We start from the raw sequence: 26,315 nt of genomic DNA on the forward strand, positions 1-26,315 counted from the left end.
TACTTTTGGCAAACAACTGTTATCACAAATATGGACAGCTGCAAAAGTTCAACACTACCTGCACCTCAAAGCTTACCTCAGGCTTTACATATTAAGTAAAATTCCCCCAAAATTGTACTTCTAGTTATGGTGTATTACAGTAGTCCAGGATAATTTCTGTCCTGAATTCTTAAAACTATGCATCTTTGACAAAACATTTTTTTTTTCTGTACTGTAGTTTAATTGGTGTCTCAATTATACCGTGTTATTTTGAAAACCAGTGCTGCAGAATTTTCAAATGGCTGTGAATTTTCAAATACTCCCAGAAGTAAAATGCCAACTGCACACAGGTCCTCTAAGATATTCCTTGCTCTCTGTCTCAGTTTGTACTTCAGGCCTGATCAAGGTATCTGCTACTGAGCAATCTCCAGAACTGGGGCCAATGCCTGTATGGACATAGTTTAGAAATTATTAGATTGCTCATGGTTCCTCAATTATAGGGGTTCTCAACCCAGTCCTCAGGAGACACCCAGCCAGCCAAGTTTTCAGGATACGACAAATCTGCATACAATGGAGACAGTGCATGCAAATTTCTCATGGCTACTGGTTTGGAGTGTCTTGAGGACTGAGTTGAGATATTCTACTCTATTAGAAGATCCTCTGCCATTTGTCTATCAGATGCCACTGCTGGCAGTTGTGCCTTCCACAATTAAAGCCACATGAGCTGAGTTCTGTAATCCGAGTTGCTTGGAAACAGATATGGGCCCGGAGTTATGCTTAAATCAGCAAAATTCAAAGGGAAGCAGAGTTCCTGCCCACTCAAGGCCTTTAGACTACATTAGTTTGACTACAAAGGGTTTGCACCAGCTCCAATTGATTTATTTGTTACTAAAATAAAAAAATAAAAATTTGTATCCCACATTTTCCCACCTATTTGTAGGACTGACAGGTTATAAGTAACATTGTTGAATTTAACCTTCAGCTGATAATGAATTTGACTGTTGGGCAGACTGGATTGGACCATTCAAGACACTGGCTACCAATACAGTACCAGGCTAAGATTTAAAAATGTCTGATCTGCAGGCCCTTAAAGGAAATAGGCCAGAGTACTTGAACAGGATCTCACTCTATGCCCCACTAAGGTCCTCCCCAAGGAGTATCCCTAATCACATGCTCTCCAAAAAAGCCGGAGTACTTGAACAGGATCTCATTATGTCCCTCCAAGGTCCTCCCAAGGAGTGTCACTAATCACACACTCTCTAACAAAGCACCACACGATTGACACCCACCAATGAGCCTCCTCTAGAGTAGCCCCACACTCGAATACTTCATCTAACCCAAGACTCTCTCTAGTTCAGGAAGCGAGTGAAGCTTGGCTCTTCTCCCAAGCCTTTCACGGAAGCAGCAACTAATTTGCTAGTCACACACAAGGACTAATATCAACTACATATTCTGCACTACCCTAGCTGAGATTATATTCACACATATTTCTGACTTCACATGCGAATTTAAGTTAGTCCCCTTGTTTTGTAATTCCCGTTACTCTTATTTGCCTATAAGTTCCACCTCCGCTTACCCCCCTATGGCATCCAATAAGATGTTTTAATGTATAATATGTCAACATTATAAGTAGCATACTGGGCCATACTATGAAAATTTTTATCGCTGAACAGATTATCTATGTTTGACTTATACGGTCTGTGCCAGAGCCGGTGGTGGGAGGTGGGGATAGTGCTGGGCAGACTTATACGGTCTGTGCCAGAGCTGGTGGTGGGAGGTGGGGATAGTGCTGGGCAGACTTGTACGGTCTGTGCCCTGAAAATGACAGTTACAAATCAAGGTAAGATATACACAAAAAGTAGCACATACGAGTTTGTCTTGTTGGGCAGACTGGATGGACCGTGCAGGTCTTTTTCTGACGTCATCTACTATGTTACTATATGTTACTATGATATCCTGAAAACCTGACCTGCCTACCCCTGACTTATACTGATGTCATCAAAATCTTAATGTCCAACAGGATTTATTTACCACCTTTTTGAAGAAATTTATCCAATGTGATATACAGCAAGAATATCTGCTGATTGGGGGGGGGGGGGGGGGGGAGGGGGATATAATTCATCAGTCTGGACTGGTCTAGTAAGATAAGGCATTTCCAGTCACTGACAAGTCCCTATCAGCTTGCCAATGAAGCATCTTAAAAAGTCTACCATCTGTCTTACTACAGAATTAGAAGATGCAGAAGATAACTATCCTAACCAAGCTTTAGCCCAACTGCAGAACCTCTGGGACAGATTCACACTGCCGTGTATATCCGATTTCTACAAAATTTCAAGGACCTATCTGCAAGCACATTCTCACAATAGACATGCTACATCCCAGGATCCAAACCAGAGCAAATTGCTCTGGTACTAGTTTACTGCATGAACACGGTCATCAGGAGACTACTGCCATCTGAAGGACACCGCACAGGTCACCAGTAGAACAGTTATTTATAAACCAGGGATATTCTGGATGGTACAGCTCGTTTCTTGGAAGGTGTTCAACAAGCGGACAGTTTACACACATGTAGTATTATACAATCAAAAGTATGGGTCCAAAATGTAGAAAACCACCATAGAGAGTATGAAGGTTTTGGTCAAGCAGAGGGGTTTAATCTTCTTGCTTTTCTTTAGCATTTATATTTCGTTTTCAAGTATTACCAGTGCAAAGCAGATTACACAACAATCCATCCATTCTCTCGTGAGACTACTACAGCTTGGATGTCCGAACACATATTAAAAAAAAATCCAAAATCAAGCTACAAGCAGCCCACAACAGTACCTAATACTGGCAGCTGCATCTCAATGGCCTCCTCATATCAGATTTATGTGATGTCCGTAAAGCCCTACAATGAGCCATAAGCTACACCAAGGACATCCAAGATCACAATTTCCCGTACAGACTGACGATGCTCATTTCATCATGCCCCCACTGGTTCCGCTGCAGGGTGCTCAACTTCCACACATGCAGGTTTCTCAGTTTCTGCATCTTTTAGTTCAGACCCACACTTGAATACCAGCGAGGGAGAGGACAAGAGAAATCTGCTTTATTGAATTTAGGTGCGGCTGATGAATGTATATAGAAGCCTTTATATCTATTTTTGAGGAAAAAAAACTCACACCTCATTTAACATCCGGCTACAAGGCGGCTCTGGTGATATTTTTATTCAGTAAAAGCAGAGTAGCAAGGTAGCAATAATACAATGCGTGCCTCAACAAGCGAGACTTAATGTCTTCTACCTTCATACTTTTCAATTAAGGCTTAGGATAGTTATTTGTAGAGCCTTTCATTTACTTTACACACTCACACTCTTGTCCTCCCTTCCTGGGTGTTACAACAAGAATAACTTCTTAACCCAGAAAGAAAAAATTGCTAAACCGGATTTTAAATTAATCACTTGAGTCACCAGGACAGGAGGATAACATGGCTGCTTTTGCAGGAACCAAAACTGTCCTAAGGGAAGTGTAAATCATGCCTGTCTGCAGGAAGCATGAAGTGCCACAGCCACTGGGATAATAAACCAAGAAACTGAGGCTCAGATGCACAAAACCCGAGCCAGCAATGTGGTTTTTAAACTGGTTCTAGCCAGTTTAGCGAGCAAGTACAGCAAGACATGCACAAAAGAGTTCCCCAAACTCTTTTCCTATCACGGTAGCAGCTAACGAAAACAGAATACAAAATTATAACGAGCTAATTACTATATAAATGTGCACGCAAGGCAATGCACAGAGGCAGCCCCTACCTTTACCGCTGAAATTTTAACGGGTGGTCAGGAGCTGTCGGTATTGCCTAGAATGACAGCCACGGTATAACAACAGAGACGATCACAAAATGAAGTTCTCAGATAAGATCCCTGTATTCAGTGCTGCTCCCTCCTCCTGATCTGCACATAGAGCTAGCTCCTATTGGTGATGCATGGAATCATCACTTTCTAAAACTTCCTGGACGCCATATGTTTTTCAGACTCCCACCCTCCCACCTTTCCCTCAAAGAAATTCAACCAGTGAGCTCATTTACCTGCAAAGGTTTTTAGCAAAGGGAATCCAACAACCGCTGACAACTCTGCTGTCTCCAACCATTGTAACACCCCGAAAAAAAAAAAAAAAAAAAAAAGTAGTGTGTGCCGGTTGCTCAATACCAATGGGATTTGGGCCACCATTTGTGCTCGGTGTCATCTCCCCCCAGAAGTTAGAGATCCAGACCTTCCTTCACTTTACAGAGGCCAAAAAAAATACTACTTTCATACACGCAGCTTGTCTGCATGTATGAAGGCCACCTGAAGCACGGGCAGAGCAGCCACGCTTAGCGATTGTTGCTCTGCACGTGCTCGAATGACTTGCTTCCCCCCCTGTGAAGGAAATCGTGTGCAAATGAGGTAACAGTGAGCATTTCATTTGCACGCGATTTCCTTAATGCACGCCCGGCTTTTTCAAAATAGGATTTGCGGTAACGGAATTGGTAAGGTAAAGGCAAACTGCGGGGAGTTTAGTGCATCAAGCTCTGAATTCTATACTGCTAATCTCACGTAGCAGCACACAATGGGCAGGCACAAAAAATTCCACAAAGTGTCTTGTGGCAAAAGGAAGGGGTCAAATAAAGAAATCTAAGAGATCCTTGTCAAATTACTTTTTTTTTTTAATAACTATTTATTCAGAAGAGTATTGTGGTTAACAACAGACAACTGTAACATATTCCAACATTTTCCTTTTGTTATAACATCCGCTAGACCCTTCGACTTACTACCCATAACCCTCCCCTACCCCTTTACCCCCCTCTCTTCCCTTGTGGACTTTACCCATTCAGAATCAGACTGTGGGCTGTCAGTGTCAAGGTATCCCAGAAGGGAGACCAGCACTGAAACAAGCGTTCTCCTCTCTGCAAGGCTAGATCTTCTACATCTTTACGTTCCACTGCACTCAAGGAGATCAGAGATCGCCACGTCTGCAGCGTAGGCTGATCTGCTAACAACCAGACAGATAATACAGTCTTATTCCCCATAATGGATGCACAACGAAGAAACGCTAAGATCCCCCTCCTTTGACGACCCACCACATGATAAACATCAAACAACAGTGTGAGGGTAGGACGCCACTCGACAAATTACTCTTATTTATTTACAACCTATGGATCATGTAACTCTGTCATTGAGATACACATTGTCTACCTGGGACATCCTCATTCCAACCAATAAAGCTGGATGCAAGGAAACCAGAAATACTTCTACAAGAGAAAAAACCACTAGAACAGCATTGATTACAGAGATATCTGTTCCAAGTGATTATTCTGTGAATAGGGCGAAAAGGGAAAAGATCCTTAAATACCAACAAATGCAGTCAGCCTAAGAAAATGTAGCAGAAAGATACAGAAATATTTCTGATTGTAGTGGGAGTCAAAGGCTTGATTGAAAAGAATTTAACGCACACTTGGCCAGGTTGTCTATACATGTTACATCTCATGAACTCTAGAAGGAAGCTTGTGGAGGAGTGGCCTAGTGGTTAGGGTGGTGGACTTTGGTCCTGGGGAACTGAGGAACTGAGTTCGATTCCCACTTCAGGCACAGGCAGCTCCTTGTGACTCTGGGCAAGTCACTTAACCCTCCATTGCCCCATGTAAGCCGCATTGAGCCTGCCATGAGTGGGAAAGCGCGGGGTACAAATGTAACAAAAAAAAAAAAAAATTCAAGCACTATGGAAAGCATTAACGTTTGAGACACAGATCATACTCCACATACCCTGGGGCTTTGGAGGGAGCCTCATTACTGTCATGGTATACACAAAATTAACAGCCACCACTTTACTTCTTGAGCCACAATTAGAGTTTCATCCATTAAGGAGAAAAGAACCTCAGAATAAACAACCCTTAAATAGAGTATTATAGGTACGTTGCACTTTTTGGTCCAAAAAAATAATACTCCTTCAATCAATATATCGTCTGATGTTAGTATCAGCTATGAACATTTGTTTCAATTTTCATCATCATTCAAAAATATGTTAAAATTTCTTCAGCTCCAATTAACAGCCCACTGATTCTTACACTACTTTCATGAAGGCACATCCTCAGCATGGCAGTGGCAGTTTATATACCCTCCCCCCCACCTCGCCGTTTCCAAATTCAAACATCTAATCAGAGGCCTCCAAACACAGGACAGCTGATCTGCTACCACTGCTAACAGAAAACTTTCCAGGCGATGAAAGCATTCATAACATCTGGCTCCAGATTAAATTAAAAATCCATTTTTGTTCTAATTGAAACAAAGCTTTCTCCACAATCACAGCTATGCTGGCAGTCAGGAACCTTATCCAAGACTACCATGCAGCATGGAAAAAACCAAACCAAAACATTATTCTAAGCAACGTGAAACTATATTTATGCTCTGCCAAATAAGCTTTGAATGCCAAGTGGATTTCCCCACATACACTTGACTGCAAGGCCATAACTTCTGCATACACAACATAGACGTATACACTTTGCAATGTTTAAGACTAATTCTTCCCATACTGAGATTACCAGAAGCAACACCCTGCAATTTACTATCATAGATTTTACAATGTCCACAGCAAGAAATGTTCCAACAACTCTCCTGACATTCTTAAAAGGGTATAAAATAGCTTAATTTTTCCTCTATTGAATGCAAACAAGTTCTTTGTGTGAAAAGAGTGGACTGATGAGACTTTCCAGTGCTTCTTAATGATAGCTTAGAAACCAGGGGAGAAAAATGCAAAGGACATATAACATGGTTCTATTATCTCCATTGCCATTTTAGCATGCTCTTCCATACACCTGTTTTTAGTCATTCCTCTTTGGTAACACCATCTTAACAGTTTTCTATACAGAAGTATATATGAAAGCAAAGAGGCCAACCGAATTTTGGTTTTGGTTACGGTGCCGAAACTACCACAATCCATTTTCTGTCTGGTTTCAGTTTCGATCAAAAGGCTACCACCATGGTTTCAGCCTAAACTAATGCGTGTTTTTGGTGGAAGCCAAAAATGTGTGCTTTGTCCTATTTGCCTCCCTCCCTCCGAGCAGTTGTCTTTCCTCCCTGCCCACCTATAGGTGCCCCCCCCTTGGGCCTCTCTTATTTATGACTTGATATACTGCCTTTAACTGACAAGCAGAGCAAAGTGGTTTACATTACTTATAATTTTGAAATTAAAAGAAAATAACTACAATAATTGACAGGAAAGAGATTAACACAACAGTGCATTAAATTTCTTTTTACTTTCTCTCTGAGGCACTGCAAACCCAATGTGCCTCCTCAATCACGCATAAATGCCTATTGAAAAAAAACCATGCCTTCAACAGGGATTTAAAGGTCTTTAAGTTGAATTCACCATGCATGGGTAAAGGTAAAGAATAAAACAACAAAGAAAGCGGGAGAAAAACCAAAATAGACCAGATAAAAACCACAAAGAGTAAGAGCACCAAAAAAGTTTATTAAGACCCTACACGGTCCGTGTTTCGGTTTTTATCTGGTCTATTTTGGTTTTTCTCCCGCTTTCTTTGTTGTTTTATGCGTTTGGCGGGAGACTTGGACCTTCTTTTTGTTGGTTTAAAGGTAAAAAATTCCACAGATGAGGAACAATAAAGAGTAACTTCAAGATGTGCAAAGCGAGGTCCTGGCAGGACCACTTGATGACCACTTATTGCACGGAGAATCCTTACGGGTGAATATGGGATCATCAGTGAAGACGGGTATGGCGGTGAGCCTTGATGGAATGCCTTAAAAGCCAATAGTAGTGCTTTGAATTTGATACGGTAGGAAACTGGTAGCCAGTGATGAGAGAGTAAAACAGGTGTGACCTTGTCAAATTTATGTAAGGACAAAGACTATTCGTCGTCTTTGTCGCTGTCTGGAGTCTTGCACGCAGGTATTTAGAGATACCTAAGTAAATAATATTGTAGTAATCCAACCATGTTATGAAGAGAGACAGAATTAAGAAATGAAAAGAATCATGGTCAAAGAAAGACCAAACTAAACTGATCGTAATTGACGTAAAAGAAAAAACTGATTTACTTAATGCAGAGACTTGTGGCTCAAAAGTGAGGCCGGAGTAATAGTAATCCTAAATACCTAAAACTTGGTTCTGGGCTGACTGGGATGTCAAATAACAGAAGAAGGCTAGTAGAACTTGGTAAGTGGCTAGTCAGCCAACAGGCCACCGCCTTGTCACAATTCAAAACAAGACTATGATCTGAGAGCCACTGGGAAATGGCATGTAAACAGTGTTGCTATCTTACAATACCTAGCAGAATAGGGGTGTAGTCAGGGCAAGCATGATCCGGTCGCTCCTGCCCATGCTTCCTCTGCTTTCAAAATGCCACTAAAGGTCATGGCAGCCATTTTGAGAGTACAACAGGCATGGACAAGAGCGAACAACTATACTACTAGAACACAAGAGACTGTATTGTCTTTGGAGGGGAACAACCGTTTGCATTCTGTGTGAATGGATAGATAGATATATAGTATGTGATCACAAGTAATGCAGTCATGATCTTGTAGACTGCGCCAAATAAATGCTTTTGATATAAAAGTTTTAATGGGAATTTAAGTCTGTAAATTTGGGACAAGCAGCTCCTTAGGAATTAGCCTCTCTGTGGAGATATCACCTACCACTCCAAAAGTGGCACAAACTCAGTCATTTCTTTAAAGGTTGTAGTACTGGAAAAGGAAAACTCCAAAAGAAACAGGGGAGAAGTGAAGGGAGAGAAGAAATAAATTCACAGGGCACCAGAGACAGGATCTGAAGATCTCCAGATATGATTTTGCAGACTCAAGCCAGTTGCCAGCTCAACTGGGGACCAGCTGACCAACTGGACCAGGAGCAAATCACTCAGAATCAGAGGCTGAAAAGTGTGTCCATCCACCTGCTGGACATAGAAAATACTGAGGAGCTGGACTGGATGCCAAGTTTGATGTCTCACTTTTCAGTTCTCTATGTCCACCTGCTGGTTGATGGACACAACTATCCCACAGGTTCTGGACTACTGAGAAGCTATGTAATGGAAAAAGCAGTTTTGGTCAGCTCTAAAGGATAAATCAGTCTATAGCATAAAAATCATGAAAACGGCAAACTATCCTTCAGTGACGCTGAATGAAAAACAATTGTAATGGAAAAATGTGTTAAGCTCAAGATGTTTTTTTTGCTGCTCATTTTAGCATTATGCAACAACTCTTCTACCATCTAATGATCTCAAGCTGTAAACATACAATTTGGAACTCAAAGCAGCTGCACAGTCAACAGAAATGCTCCATGTTTATACAGTTACTTACCCACAAAGACACTGTGGCAAGCGACTGATAACTTAAAAGAACAAGTGGTTAGAAACTTATACACCATGAGCTGTCCAAACTTCTGAGCTGCACAAATCACACTTGGGTAAAGGGAAGCTAAGTATTATGTGAGTGGGAGGCTGTCCCAATTTCAAAGCTATCTCTAAATCACTAGGACAGTGTGTGATCTCTACCACTAGAACATTAAGTTGGTGATGTTGACTTGTGGAACTTTTGATTTCTGCATGCTAAAATTACTACCAATCTTGTACACTAGGCGCCCTCCTAGGGCAGCACAAATTGGGGCAGCGGAGAAGATTCAGTACACACAGATGCTCAAGGTCCCGCGCTGGTAGCCGTGACTTTGCTCAGGCTGATTGCCTCACCAGTGACACCCTGGTGGAGTTAAGAAGGGGAGGTGCTGGACACCTCATGGCAGATGTGGAAAAGGAGATGAAGGGGGACAGGAATTATTGTACTCTTCAGGGCAGGGAAGTAGGGAAGAAGCAAGATGCTGTATATAGTGGGAAGGGCCATGAGCTACCCTCTTAGTGTGGGGGGCAGAGGAGGAACATACAGCTGAAGGTTTGGCTAAGGTGTCACACACCCTTGGGCCAGCTTTTGTAGTAACTATGTTAGCACAGAAAAAAAATATTCATGTTCAGTTGAGCATATTTTCCATGCAAATCCATATGCAATTACTTCCACCGCAGTGAAGTGCACTAGACATGATATTTCTACACATCACACCTCAACACCAGCCCTAAAGGATTTGTCTTCCACTGAAATTGTAAAAACATTTTGACCCCTGGACGAGGTTTCCCCAATGAGGGACACCAAGTTCGAGAAGATCCTAGACAGTGATTCCCAAGATCTAGGGAGTCACAAGTGAACCCATTCTTGGTAACGTACCAGCCCACTATGTACTCCCACTGCAACTCATTCTCCAGAGTACTGGTTTCAGTTAGGGGCATAAGTAGAAAATCTTTAGCATCATATCTACGTTAGTTGAATGTTCTAATGCATGCTTATTAGGTGTACCATTAGTATTATGCTAACATTCCAGTGCTGTTAAATGTGCATATTTTTGATACTGTTTCACAGTAGTTCTATTAGGTTTCAATTTACTGTTTTCAATTTACCTCATTTATTATTCTTGGTTGTTTTACTATTGTTATGCTGTTAGCAAAATTGTAAGTTTTATGTTAAACTGTACCTGCTGTACACCGTGCCTTGGTAAAGGCAGTTAATAAATCCCAATAAATAAATAAAAATAAAGTAATCTGTACTCAATCCTGCCTCCTTGCTGTCCTCTTGGAAGTGGCAGCATTCGGGTAGAAACAAGTGGGGATGCTTCTGCCCTTGATAGGAATCAATGCTTCAGGGTCAGTGTCTCAATGGGACCTACTGGCCCTTAAAAAAAAAAATTTTGACTTCTGTTATATTTAAGTTTCACTGCTATTTTTAGAGCACCTCTTGATAAAAGCTGCATGTTAAGTTAGCTCATATTACACTTCACTCTGTTTTGGCACACACTTGGCACTGATCCCACCTGATGCACTGATTCACTGTATAGGGCCTTGGTCTTTACTTCTAGTCCTTGAGGGCCACCAACTGGTCAAGATTTCAGGATACCTCTAAGGAACATACATGCAAGAGATTTACATACCCATTACCCTCATTGTATACAAATCTTCATAGATACTCATGGCCTGTTGACAGCACTCAAGGACTGGGATTGAAGCCCATTGGCATAAGGCATTTTTTGCGCTAAAATTAATGTGGATTTTTAAATCAAATTAATGAGGCCAATCTTATACAATTCTCTCCTGCATCAACACAATGCAAATGAGGTATCAAAATTTAACAGCTGCTATCTGCTATCGCTGTCTTAATAACCAATAAGAACAGAGCATGTGCCTCACTGATACCAGGAAGGGGGAAGCATACTCCTTCCACAACCATAACTTGCTCAAGGAAGGGGGGGGGGGGGAATAAAACTATTGTACCTCATAGAAAGTAACACATAGAAGCATGACGGCAGTTAAAGGCCAAATGGCCCATCCAGTCTGCCCATCCTCTGTAACTACTAACTCTTCCTTTTCCTAAGGGATTCCACATGCTTGTACCATGCCTTCTTAAATTCTGACAGTCCTCGTTTCCACAATCTCCACTGGGAGGCCATTCCACACTTCCAGCAACCTTTCCATGAACGAAAACTTTCATCTTAACTTCATTGTATGCCCCCTCATTCCAGAGTTTTTCTTCATTTGAAAAAGGCTGACTTCTTGTGCATTAATGCCACAGAGATATTTAAACGTCTCTACCATTATCTCCTGTCCCCCAGCGTATACATGTTGAGGTTCGTAAGCCTGTCCCTATATGTTTTATATCGCCGATCACTTCCCCATTGTTACATTCTACTGTTCCACTCCCAAACTATGGTTGACTTTGACTTGTTTCCCCAAAATATGTTTGACTTCGACTGTCTTCCCATAACTCCTCTCTATATAACCCATAACCATATTGTAACCAATGTAATTCCATGACTCACAATGTATTGTAAGCCACACTGAACCCGCAAATAGGTGGGAAAATGTGGGATACAAATGCAATAAATAAATAAATAAATGTCCAAGACTGCTTACTCAAGACCATAATAGCATAAAGCATTGGGGTTCCCTAACCTGTCCTGGAGGCACCCCAGTCAGCCAGGTTTTCAGGATATCCACAATGAATAATGAGAGAGGATTTGCATGCATATCTCTCTCATGAGGTACCTCCAGGACCAGGTTTGGGAACCACTGGCATAAAGCCTTCTGTAACAGAATGTGAGGGTTGTAATTAAAATTTGATAGATTACTGGTACAGCGCTACACCATCCTTGTTCCCTCCTATAATGTTGATGAATCATTCCAGTCTCAACAGCTATAGAATGAGGGGATCAAGAAATGAGTGGGGTAATGACAGAAGAGTAATCTAAAGGAAATATTTCCTTACAAAGGATAGTGGGCACCAATAGCCTCCTAATAGATGTGATAGACATAGTATTTATATAAAAAAAAAAGAAAGCATGGGCCACGCATAAAAAATTTTAAACAAGGGAAGGGATATTAAAACCGAACAGAAGGGAAGATGGTTAGGGCTGAATGGGTTTTAGGTTATTTATTTGTTACATTTGCACCCCACATTTTCCCACCTATTTGCAGGCTCAATGTGGCTTACATGTTACCGGAGAGGTGTTAATAGACTCCGGAGTAAAGCAAATACAGATAATGGTTAAGTTGGGGTAGGAAGGGTAGGGACCACATGAAGGAACATGTGGTGGGGCCGTATAGAGGATAGCAAGAAGAGATGAGATTGTTTGATGATCAATACGAACTGTGGTGGTGTAGTTTCGCTGATTTCAGGCATTTAAGTTGGGTCGTCGGGAGGGGGGGTGGTAAGCCTTTTGGAACAGGTGGGTTTTTAGATTTTTTCTGTATTGGAGGAGGTCATAGGTGGTTTTGCAGAGTTTAGTATCTGCTCCAAACCTTATAAATCCCAAGCACAAAGTGACCATGGTAACTAAAAATCTGCCAACAGTACTGGGAATTTTGTGCCGCCACTTCTGTCTACACACTAAGTCTCTCCCCACTGCATAGCTGCTGTGAGTGAGTATGAGCCATGCAGCACAGAATTACTGCTTTGGTCTCCTAAGATTTCACACCCCAAAACCAGAACAAGTTACCGAGCTGTGTGGTTCACACTCACAAACAGCAGAGTGCAGCAAATAAACCAAATTACAAGTGTGAGGGATAAGAGCAGAGCTAGGAAGCTCTAGAAGGGTATCCAGGGAAGCAGGTGAACAAGGGAGATGAGACAGTATCAGGGAGAGAATGGAATGAAAGAATAAAGTGCTATGGACAGTGTGGTGGTTTCTGGAAGACACAGAGGATGGGTGGATGACTGAGCATGGATGAGGGCAAAGTGAGCGACTAAAAAAGAGGGACTTGGGGCAAGAGGACTGTTGGTCATTTGGTTTTGCCAGCAGCATACAATGCTGCCTTAAGGGGCCTAATTCATTAAGTATTCTTACTCTTTAGAGGGCTAGATTTACTAACATTTGCTAATGGGACATGCAGTAAATGTTTTACTGCTCATGTTATGCAATGGTACCTATTCACTAATAAGCGTGTAATAATGAACATTGGCACACTTTATTTTATTTATTGCATTTGTACCCCGCGCTTTCCCACACATGACAGGCTCAATGCGGCTTACATAGTAACAATATAAAGAATTACAAAGTCATATGAAAAATATACAATTTGTGGTAAACGAATATTAATGGGGTTAACGGATAAGTAAACTGAACATAGGAGGAATAGATAGATAGATAGATAGAGATATACACAATTATAACCAAGGTTCAAACATTAATAATGGTTGCACACAAGCATCCAAATATAAACTATTAGGCAACCGTTGAACAACTATCAAACAACTCAATCCCCATTAAGCATCAAAACAATGCCACCGCCATATATCCTGTCATCCGATCACACCCACACACTCTCACCCACAACCCAAAATCACACCACACAACAATGCGAACACACCAGCATAAAACTGTGCAAAAACCACGATACAAAGATATGCAGAAATCTGTCCCACAATGCTGTAGAAAATCCCCCCGCTGAATGCGCAAACCTCCTCGTGAGCCAACGTGCAAACCCTCCCGCGAGCCCACCACTACACATCCTCCCAAATCCAGCCCAATGGTTCCGATCCATCAAAGAGCCAACGTGTACGCTGTAAAGTTACTCATTATCATTGGCAAATGCTCAAAGAATCTACAGGCTCCAGTGAACAGCAGTCATGGAGCCAGCACAAGTCAATCACTGAGATCGCTGCAAACTCTATAGCAGTGCCAAATGAACTTGAATGCACTCTTCTTCATTGCAATCTCCACAATAGATTCAGCTTAAATCAACTGATGATGATGTTCGGAAGAACCCGACATGATCATGTTTCACTAACCAAAGCGTCTTCAAGGGTCTTTCACTTAGCTATCAGTAGTCAGGAACTCACACCAGCAAGTAGCCGGTGGAACCGTCAACAGGACGCCCACACACTGAATACATGTTATTTTAGAAGAGAGGAGGATCTTTTGTGGCAACGTCATTTCAAATCAGTAGGTGACTGAATATATGCTATTCTAGAAGAGAGGAGATCAAACAAGTTTGCGTTTAAGCAAATTTTTACCAGTGTATGTTCATACACTAGATCATCTGAGATTGTTCAAGACCCCTGAGGCAGGCCTTTAGGGTCGAAACACGGCCGTGTAGGGTCGTTTTTATACAATAAAGCGTCTTTTGGTATCCTAACTTGGTTATCCTCACTTTTTTTGGTTCTATAACTCTACAGCATACACATTGACTCCCCCGATGGATCAAGACCACCGAACTGAACCCAAGAGGACATGCAGCAGTGAGCCCACAAAAGAGTCCACACGTCGAGCAAAAGACCCCCCACAGCACCATGAAACAAATTGCCGCACATCCCCACATAGTAGCCCTTGTACAGTCCTACACCAACATGTCCACATTACCATGTGGTATGATCCCAGGCCATGCATGTGGGCCGCGAACGAGCGTGCGCAAACGTGACCGGACGACAGGATATACAACAACAACAACATCACCTTGATATCCTGATTTAGTAAATCCAAATATCCTCAGTAAAATCAGATCCAAAAGCAGAAGCAGTAGAGGTTTTAGGAGAGAATTCTCTCCCTTCCTCCGCTTGTGGAAATGAAAAGATCTCAGAGGCTGGTTCCTAAGTTTCCTGGCTAGCTCCTAGAAGGATTCTGAGAGTCCATTTCTGCAAGGGGCAGCAATCTCCAAAGGTTTGTTCTGTGTACATGACAGGAATGAGTCACATTCCTATGCCTTGAGTATGATCTCAGTCTGCTAGTGCTTGCCTTCATAATTTCATTTTGCCAAATAGGGCTTGATTCTGGTGTTCAAAGGATGCCATTTATAGTATTTGCTTGCAAATACTTCTTTTAGTAGGCGATTTGTATTTCTCCATGTTTTCTTGGTCTCAGAATGCATTTATTGATCCTTTTCTTCATTCCACAGGCAATGAAGAATAGTCACTTGAAATCAACACTATTAATAATGCCATTCTTTTCATTTTCTTCCATCAAGCTTTTTATCAGTGGGAAGGGGAATGTCCCAGGTAATTGCCACTTCATTACAATCATCGTAATCCTTATTTTCCTGGCACAGCAATTTTAGTTTCCAGTCCAGTGCTACACAACCTGCATTTTTACTGTTTTTTGAACATCTTATCCATAGTACACTGTATTGTAGTAATCATTCTTTCCTTATTCATTCTTCTATCAGATTTTGATCCGTTTGTAGTTTCTGGAATAACCAGTATTTCCTGTTGTATAAGTGCATTTACCATTTGTTTTCCCTTATTTGCTACTCCATTAAAAAAAAAAAAAAATGACTTCTCATTTTGCAAACATGTTTGTGGGTGAATATTCACCCTTTCTATTCATCAGCAGAATGCAGGATTTACTTTGGTAGTACAGCACGTTTTGCTTATTTCAATCTTTTGATACTACTGGGACTGATCACATTTGATTTTATTTGAAACCACAGCATTAAATACAGGATGTGGACTGCTCTACGGCCAGCTTAGTGATTAAGCCACATACACTTTCTTATTACTGTGGATACAGTGGTGATAAGGGTTTAACACACAGAAGTTTACTTCCCTATTCTATCCTGAGCAGTGTCAACAATTAATGTCCACAAACCAAACATGGCTGACCTTTCCTATAGCAATGATCACTAACCTACTGAGCTTGCCAGAGAGTTAGCACTTACTTTCCAACCCTCCAATTTTCATGTCCCACAACCTCCTGTTTCTTGTTTTGTTTGTGTTGTCAATCTGTTTGTAGCCTATAAAACTCATGCTATCCTCCTACCTTCTGAAGGCCCTAAGTAAAACCAAGTGTGATAGCTTGCAAAACTAATTTGTAAGAGCAATACCTGAGAGAAGGAAAAACTGCAAGTTTTTGGGAGTAGGTATGAATGCTGACTTGTCCCTATCCCCCCTCACCACTCATATGACTTCCTTACCCTCCTCCCCCCCCCCCCCCCCCAAAAAAAAAAAAAAAAAAAAAAGCAAGCAGGCAAACTTACAATGATAAGGGAAACAAATAGGGAAGATAGAACATCCTAAAATTTTGATAATTAAAACTCAGTCATAATCACCCCACATATATACAGGCACAAAACCAATTACCAAAATTGATTAACCTGGGTAAATTGTCCACCCTCCTTATAAATAAAGATACACACTGATAATACTTTTTGAGTTCGTCTGGCCATCAGGTTCTATTGCTTTGCCTATGACTGCTATTTACTGACTCAAGGAAGCTGCTGCTGTAGGCAACTGTCTAGTCATGCCTAATGGTTAAGATGGTCCTGATGACAGAAGATGATGCATAAGATCGCATTGTACAATATCTAGGCCAAGCCAAGTCATAAAAATGAGAATCAGGCCAACAAGAACACAAAACCTTAGAAAAGTGATATCATACAGAAAATGTGATGAAGACAAATGAGTGGTCAGTGCTTTCATAAGAAGGTAAGAATTGCCATACTGTGTCAGACCAAAGGTCTCTGTAGCCCAACACCCTTTTTTCTTTGTTAAACAGAAGCCAATCCAGGTCACAAGTATCTGGTGAAATCTCAAATTAGAATCCATGCTACTTTAGCCACAGAGATAAGCTTTGGCTTGCCCCTGATCTATGTTAACAGTTTATGAGCTTTAATGCCAAGAATTTGTCCAAACATTTTTTAAGCACTGCTACATCCTAAGCCTACATAGCTTCAAGCTAACTTCCTCAGGTTAGATGTCTCTGTACTTTTTGAAACAGGTACCGCATACAGTTTAAGCTTCTCCTTTTAACCTACAAATGCACTCACTCGATCTACAGCCCCTCCCTATCTCTCTACCCTCATCTCCCCTTACATTCCTACCCGTAACCTCCGCTCACAGGACAAATCCCTCCTCTCTGTACCCTTCTCCACCTCCGCCGCCAACTCCAGGCTCCGCCCTTTCTGCCTCGCCTCACCCCATGCCTGGAATATACTCCCTGAGCCCATACGCCAGGCCCCCTCCCTGCCCATCTTCAAAGCCTTGCTCAAAGCCCACCTCTTCAATGTCGCCTTCGGCACCTAACCACTATACCTCTATTCAGGAAACCTGGACTGCCCCTACTTGACATTTTGCCCTTTAGATTGTAAGCTCCTTGGAGCAGGGACTGTCCTTTATGTCAATTTATGCTAATCTGTATAGCGCTGTGTAACCCGAGTAGCGCTCTAGAAATGTTAAGTAGTAGTAGTAAACAATTCAATACGCCTGTTCCATTCCATGCAGGATTTTAGAACTCTATTATATGTACAGCGCTGCGTATGCCTTGTAGCGCTATAGAAATGATAAATAGTAGTAGTAGTAGTATATGTCCCCTCAGCCCTGTCTCATCCAAGCCCTAACCTCTTTAGCCTTTCCTTATATGAGAGAGTGGGCTCCATCTCCTTAATAATTTTGGTCATCCTTCTCAGTACCTTTTCTAATTCAGCTATATCTTTCTTTCAGATAGAGAATTGCACAAATACTCAAGGTGCAATTGTCTATGTAATTCCTACAAGCTGAAAATATCTGTTACACCTGAATGTAAAACCTTAAACTACTATTGAAAAGCAAAAAGAACATGCATGGTACTATTTTTCTACTTAATAGTTGTGCTGGAGCTCATTGACGGAGGATCTGTCAGAGATGACAGACACGGGGAAGCCACTGCTTGTCCTAGGATTGGAAGCATAAATCATGCTACTATTTGAGATTTTGTCAGGTGCTTGTGACCTGAATTGGCCACTGCTGGAAGCAGGATACTGGGCTGCTGGATGGACCACTGGTCTGACCCAGTATGGCTATTCTTAAAGTGCAATTCACTAAGAAGCGGGCATTTAAAACAAGTAGAAACCAGATGCTTGAATTGCAATTTAGTTAAGATATTAAACTCAAATCCAAAAACATCAGTCTTGAAGAACATAAGAATAGCCATACTGGGTCAGACCAATGGTCCATCTATCCCAGTATCCTGCTTCCAACAGTGGCCAATCCAGGTCACAAGTACCTGGCAGAAACCCAAATAGCAGCAACAGTCCATGCTACAAATCCCACAGCAAGCAGTGGCTTCCCCCATGTCCATCTCAATAAGACTATGGACTTTTTCCTCCAGGAACCTGTCCAACTTTTTTTTTTAATGCAGATACACTAGCCGCTGTTAGCACATCCTCCAGTAATGAGTTGCAAAGCTTAATTATTGAGTGAAATAATATTTCCTCCTATTTGTTTTAAAGATATTGCCATATAATTCCATTGAGTGCCTCCCCTGGACCTCAGTAGTAACTCTCACAAAGAGACAGCTCTCTGATTTACTAAAATCTTCATGGGTCCAACCCATATTTTATTTAGTTAAGTACATAAACTTTTTTTTATTCTTATATCAAAGAAAGTCTTTAAAAGATCACTTACGTTGTGGAATTTTAAGCACTATAAGAACCCCAATCAGGAATTTGCTTCTTATGAACTGCTAAATAACATTTATATGCCAAATCGTTCTCTCCAATCCATAGAGCTGTGTCTCTATATGAAAGGAATCACTACCGGGGTCCACCAGAATGATGTTTCTGACTTTGGCACCATAACTAAGTCACAATTTAGGAAGCATTTGGTTAGGTTTTTAAGAAAAGCGTACATATTCAGATGCACAAATTATATAGTTTTGAATTGCTTGAATATGACTATAGCACTGGATTATTAATTACAATTGTTGTTACAGGGGAAAGTGAGATAATATGATGGGGTGAATACAAGGTGGGAGGGGATTCCCATATGTAATGCTCTTGTCTTGTTGTTGTTTTGCTGTTGCACTTATAGCCTAATTGGATGAAGGGCTGATATTGGCCAATTGAAGATATGGAGGGGGGAGGGGAGAAAAAGAGGGGGATAAAAATATGACGACAACTTTCATTGTACTGAACGTGTATCTGGACTGAGAAGCAATTATTTTGTATAATTGGATATAATGTTGTGAAGTCATCAATAACAATGTTGAAAGATAAGGAAAGCCTACAGCTTGGGGGAGGGGAAGCTCACCGACTCAGTGATCTGACAGCTCAACCAGCACAGGAGGAGACACTATGACCGAGCTTATGAGAAAAGGCAAAGAAGAGAGTTGTCACGGGCAAGAAGCTCTTGGGGTGGGGGGGGGGGGGACTCCCCTCGTTCTTATTTATTTATTTGGATGTTGCTGCATTAGGGGCTAAAGCTCCCTCCCCACTACTCACGGGCTCTCGGCGCTCTCAGACCCCACGATGAACCCGTAGCGGTCGATCTTCTTGTCACTGGTGTAGCCGTTGATTTCGGAGTCGGAGCCCAGCGAGCTGAGCTCGTCCCCCGCCAACGATCCCCGCTCCAGGTCGCTCAGCGTCTCCCGGGTGCCGCTCAGGCTGCCAGCGCCGGCGGCGGGGGTGCTCAGGCCGTTCTCCTCCGAACTCTTCGCCATGGCCGGCTTCAAAATCTCTCACCACCGACGGGGCTCCATCCCGCGCGGGCCTAAGGCCGCTCACAAGTCCACCTGCAAAAAGAGCGAAGACACCGAGTTACGTGCATTTGAGGTGTCCCCGAGCGCCCCCTCTCCACACGTACACGGGGGACCGACTTCCCCTCCCCCACCGTTTGCCATCTCTCCTTCTATCTTCCACCCCTCCCCCCACCGTCCGGTGCTTCTCCCTCACTTTCAAATTCCCCCTCTCCTACCTTCGAACTTGACTTTCAGCCACAGAAGTTCCTCCAAGTCTCCCTCCCCCACCGACTATCCCGGACCTTTCCTTCTCCGCCGTCCCGCCCCTTCTGATACACACACACAACCCCTCCCTGCGCCACGTCCCGCCCTGCCGGAAACAGGAAGTAGCGGCAGAGGGCGGGCCGCGGCGAGGGGAAGACGTAACGCTGCGTCAGAAGGGGCGGAGCCCGAAGAAAGAAAGGGGCCGGCTGATTCGTTGCTCGTACTGGGTCACCGCGGTGACTTCAAAGACAAGAGAATCTGCGTCTGGGATTGGGCGAGATACCGCAGGGGGCGGGGAATCGGTTGTGTCATGGAATGTTTTGCCTTGGAAACCTTACATCGAGCCGCTTTCGCCTTTGACTACTACTATAAATCATTTGTATAGCGCTACCAGTCGTTCGCAGCGCTTCACAGTTTAACATGAAGAAAGACAGTCCCTGCTCAGAAGAGCTTACAATCTGAATCAAGACAGACAGGACAAATAAGGGCTAGTCCCTTATTTTGTCCTTAGACCATGTTGCACGTCACCGTGTTGGGGTTGCCCGGAGGAATAGCGCAGGAACTCCCGTCCCCTTTCTTCTGGAGCTGCAGTTTGCGGTAGGCCTTGCGTGTGCACTGTAAAGGGCACCACGAGCCTTGCAAGCGTCTCTCCAGACTCCTGCAATTGCATAGCCGAGTTTATGCAAGGGACTTACACCACACGTCCACTGCATCTTAGTTGCCTTTGAACCTGTACGCTGTAGTTTTAGTTTACTGCTGTTACGATTTAAAAAAAAAAATTCTCTTTTAACTACTATGAATTATTTAGTTATTTGGATTTTGCTCACAGCTTTTTCAGTAGTAGCTCAAGGTGAGTTACATTCAGGTACACTGGATATTTCTGTGTCCCAGGAGGGCTCACAATCTAAGTTTGTACCTGAGGCAAAGGAGGGTTAAGTCAAGTGTCTTGCCCAAGATCACAAGGAGCAGCAGTGGGATTTGAACCGGCCACCCTCTGGATTGCAAGGCCTAGGCCACTCCTCCACCGCAAAGAATCTTGCTGCTCTTTGGGGTTCTACATGGAATGTTGCTACACTTTGAAATTCTGCATGGAATCTTGTTATTCTTTAGAATTCTAGAATCTTTATTTACTTATTTAGATTTTGTTCACCTTTTTCAGTAGTAGCTCAAGGTGAGTTATGTTCAGGTACGCTGGATATTTCTGTGTCCCAGGAGGGCTCACAATCTAAGTTTGTACCTGAGGCAACGGAGGGTTAAGTGACTTGCCCAAGATCACTAGGAGCAGCAGCAGAATATAATTTCATAAGTATTTTCGGTGAGGCATGTTCTACCTGTGGACATGGGTTTTATGAAATTGCGTAGACATCTATGCGTTTAAGAGGTCTGTCTGTAGGTGTTCACGAAAGCTGCAGTTGGGTGAAGCTGTTGTACCTGCGTCGTATTTTTGTGTATGAACCTGCCTTCTTTGGATCAGGTGTAACTTTATGTGAGAGCATTGGGCAAGAGGTAGTTGTAGGCACCTCTTCTATAGACGTAAATAGAAGAGTATGGGGTTTTTTTGTTGTTTTTTTAACACTCAAGTGTAAAATTACTTTTCATGTGTATCACTTTGGCAATACTTGTTAGGCCAAAAAAATTATCTAAATCTGTAATAGATACTCCTCCCTTTCTTGATGCAAGAGTAACTCCATGGACACATTAATACCTGCCCCACTCTAGTGGGTGATGTACTGTTGGTGAATTAGGGAAAGTCATAAGAATAGCCATAGTGAGTCAAACGGATGGCCCTTTTAGCCCACTATCCTGCTTCAAACCTTGGCCAATCCACGGCACAAGTATCTGGTAGAATCACACAGAGCAGCAAGATTCCACCCAGCCCATGGCTATCTTAATAACAGATTATGGACTTTTTCTCCAGGTGCTTGTCCAAAACCTTTTTTTTTTTTTTTTTTCAAACCCAGCTTTGCTAACTGCTGTTACATCCTCCAGCAATGAGTGCAAGGGCTTAAGTATTCATTGCGTGAACAAAATTATTCCTCCCATTCATTTTAAAAGTATTACCATGTAAGCTCATTGAGTTTCTCCTAGTCTTTCTACTTTTTAGTCCATTCACATTTGCACATTCTACTCCACTCAGGCTTGAGTAGATCTCTATCATATACCCCCCCCCCCCCCCCCCTTAGCCATGCTCATTTCCAAGTTGAAGATCCCAAACTCCTTAAGTTCTTCCTAATATGAGAGCACGTCCATCCGCTTCTGGTCACACATTTTGAACCTTTTCTAATTCTGCTCTTCTTGGAAAGGCGGGGACCAGTTACACACAATAATCGAGCTGAGACCGCACCATGGAGCGATACAGAAGCATTACAAAATATTCTTTTCCTAATAATTCCTAGCAGTGTTTGCATTTTTGGCCACTGCATTGCAGATATGTGTTGTCCAAGCTGGCACTTAGCATTCAGTAACTATGATTTGGATTATTCGTCCCAATGTGCATTACTTTGCACTTGTCTATATTAAATTTCATCAGCCATTTGGATGCTCAGTCTACCAGTTTCTTAATGTCCTCTTACAATTTCCCATAGTCCACCTGTGCTTTTTTTTTTGGTACATTTGTACCCTGCGCTTTCCCACTCATGGCAGGCTCAATGCGGCAATGGAGGGTTAAGTGACTTGCCCAGAGTCACAAGGAGCTGCCTGTGCCTGAAGTGGGAATCAAACTCAGTTCCTCAGTTCCCCAGGACCAAAGTCCACCACCCTAACCACTAGGCCACTCCACCACTCCTTTAACAACTTTGAATAGTTTAATGGCATCTGCAAATGTAAATCATCTCACTCATCGTTCTCAGTCGGGGGACTCTAATATATTAATTTCCCAACTCTGGATAGGATTGGATATAGTGGGGTGGGAGGGCTTGCAGGGAAGGGACAGGGGAACTTACTTATTCACTGTTGTGTTGTAAGCACTCTCTGATGCACTGTGACAGCTCCCTATGGCTTATGTAAGGGAAGAGCTCTTTGTTGATACTGCATTTACTGTAAGTAAAAAAAAAAGTTCTTTGTTCTTAAACATTTTAAGCCCTTTATTTTCAAAAGGTACTGCAAGCTGAGCCCCGAACTTTGAAAATTTCGGGGTAATTCAGTATAGGTCACTTAAAGTTAGTGTGCAGCATCCCAGCACCTAAGCACAAATTCCTTTGCCGTTATAGAATACTAGAGTAAGTTGGTATTTATGCACAGCTTCTTCTACCATGTCAATGGCTACTGTAAACATCTGCATAAGTACATAAGTATTGCCATACTGGGAAAGACCAAAGGTCCATCAAGCCCAGCATCCTGTTTCCAACAGTGGCCAATCCAGGTCACAAATACCCGGCAAGATCCCAAAAACGTACAAAACGTTTTATACTGCTTATCCCAGAAATAGTGGATTTTCCCCAAGTCCATTTAATAACGGTCTATGGACTTTTCCTTTAGGAAGCCGTCCAAACCATTTTTAAACTCCGCTAAGCTAACCGCCTTTCCACATTCTCTGGCAACGAATTCCAGAGTTTAATTACACGCTGAGTGAAGAAAAATTTTCTCCAATTCGTTTTAAATTGACTACATTGTAGCTTCATCGCATGCCCCCTAGTCTTGGTATTTTTGGAAAGTGTAAACAGACGCTTCACATCTACCTGTTCAACTCCACTCATTATTTTATAGACCTGTATCATATCTCCCCTCAGCCGCCTTTTCTCCAAGCTGAAGAGCCCTAGCTGCTTTAGCCTTTCCTCATAAGGAAGTCGTCCCATCCCCTTTATTATTTTCATCGCCCTTCTCTGCACCTAAACGTTACACTTGTTGTATCAGTATTCTATTATTCTCTACTTCAGGAACCAGTTGAAAACTTGGCTCTTCAACCAGGCCTTTAATGGAAGAAGTAACTAACTACTTAGTCTCACTCAGACACATAAGGAGTGACTCGGGCTGCATATACTGCAGCAGGACATGTTTATCCACTCCTACCCTAGCTGAGGTAACATTTAACCATTTCTCTGACCTCATGTGCAACTTTCTTTAGTCACCTTACTTTCTAACTCTACTTATTCTCTCTCACCTATCTATACATGCCATCTTTGCTTATACCCTTCATTGTCAATTAAAATATTCTATTTCTTATTGTGTTGACATTGTAAGTAGTAACTATGCCATACTTTGTATTATTTGAATATTTTTACTGCTGTAATTGCCTATTGCTCATGTTTGATTTATTCTTACTGTATACCACCGTGAGTGAATTCCTTCAAAAATGCAGTAAATAAATCCAAACAAATAAGTAAAGTCGACAGCTGTGCCCCACCCCCCACACACGCCCTCTTGAGTTAAGCACAGAGAGTGGAGAAAAGATGAAGGCTAAATCTGACAGACCACAGATTAGCCCTGGTCTTCTCTTATGAAAACTGTGGCATGAAGAGGACCAAATGAACAATCCTGAAAGGTGCCGATAAGATTGACAGAATTAGTTCCTGTTTCTGGCCAATTGTGCAGCAGCTCTCTTGGATACAAGCTTTAAAAACATACATACATACATATATATATATAAAAGTGACAAAGTATTAATTATGGGTCCCTAATCAGCATGCTAAAACATTACGAAAGCAGAAGATGATCTGCTATTTTCAGTGCTGCCAGTACTCTAATTAGGATCTAGTCAACAAGATACAAAACAAAATCTTTAAGGGCTGGTCCTGTGACTCAGGCCAGAGCCAAAAAGCCTGTCAGCCAAGACTGGTCATGCCTGGACCCACCCCAGAGATGGTGAACTTAAGCCTAGGAATAAAGAACAGCTACCACATCTGTGGCAGTCCCTCCCCATCAGTGTGTGGTACAGAGAGGGTGGGCCTCAAAAGGAGGTACTTTTCCAAATCACCCAAGTGGGGTGAACATTAAAGGTGAGAATAAGAGGAGCAGGTAAACAAAGAAGAAATTAAACCTTACCTGCTAAATTTGCTTTCCTTTAGTCCCTCCAGACCGGCACAGCTGCGCATAACCCAGCTGTGCTGGTCTGGAGGGACACTATGGAATTAGAATTTCCCATGAATCTTGTAACAATGTTTGGCTTGATCTGGTCTCTGTTTGGCTTCCTTCTCTAAAGGGCCTAAAGTTTTAAGGCCCGTTCTTGCTCCTGGTGGAAATAATGTGTGCCCTTCTATAGAGATTAAGGAACTAGAATGGGTGGCAGAGCTGGTGGTTGGAAGGCGGGGCTAGTGCTGGGCAGACTTATATGGTCTGTGCCAGGGCTGGTGGTTGGGAGGCAGGGATAGTGCTGGGCAGACTTATAGGGTCTGTGCCAGAGCTGGTGGTGGGAGGCGGGGATAGTGCTGGGCAGACTTATAGGGTCTGTGCCAGAGCTGGTGGTGGGAGGCGGGGATAGTGCTGGGCAGACTTATAGGGTCTGTGCCAGAGCTGGTGGTTGGGAGGCGGGGATAGTGCTGGCCAGACTTATACGGTCTGTGCACTGAAGAGGACAGTACAAATAAAAAAGTAGCACATATGAATTTATCTTCTTGGGCAGACTGGATGGACCGTGCAGGTCTTTTTCTGCCGTCATCTACTATGTTTACTATCTGAAAAAAAATGGCTTCTGAAACAAATAGAATTCTCCTTGACCATGGATTTAAAAAAAAAAAAGCTGACCATTAACTCAAAACCATTAATCATGAAAATGTATTGTAAAAATTATGCCTACTTGTAAATTAACTTTCTAGGAACATACAGTTGAGAGTAAATACATTGTTGGGAACCTTAAAAACGTACAGAAGGCTTGAGATTTATTATTTTTTTTAATTCAGTAGGTTTAATGTTTTGATCGTCAGGGCACTAGACATTCCCCGTATTATATAGGTTTTCAACTTTACTAGAAGCCCTAGAGGAGCCTGTCCACAGGCTATGGCTCTGATCTTATCCAGAAGGACGACCTAGGATTGATAGCTATTTATATTTAAATAATATAATCACTCAAGGACTTAACATGCCTGTGTTTTTTATACACTGAACTGGGGTGTGAGCTTTCTTCCTCATTTCATTTACAAGCCAATCTTTTGACAACTGCAACTG

General features: G+C 42.4%; 1 protein-coding gene across 1 annotated transcript in view; it reads right to left on the minus strand.

Annotated features, from left to right (window-relative positions):
• Window positions 1–20,293, minus strand: part of TBC1D10A (TBC1 domain family member 10A) — an 87,172-nt gene extending 66,879 nt beyond the window's left edge. The window contains exons 1-2 of the mRNA XM_030217985.1: window positions 20,189–20,293; window positions 19,717–20,006 (exon numbers count right to left, since the gene is read on the minus strand). Of these exons, the coding sequence (XP_030073845.1) occupies window positions 19,717–19,934 (218 nt within the window). The 5' untranslated portion in view covers window positions 19,935–20,006; window positions 20,189–20,293. The remainder of the gene's footprint in view (window positions 1–19,716; window positions 20,007–20,188) is intronic.
• Window positions 20,294–26,315: the final 6,022 nt, after the last annotated feature.

The sequence above is a fragment of the Microcaecilia unicolor genome, chromosome 11 (genome assembly GCF_901765095.1).
Source record: "Microcaecilia unicolor chromosome 11, aMicUni1.1, whole genome shotgun sequence".
NCBI lineage: Eukaryota > Metazoa > Chordata > Amphibia > Gymnophiona > Siphonopidae > Microcaecilia > Microcaecilia unicolor.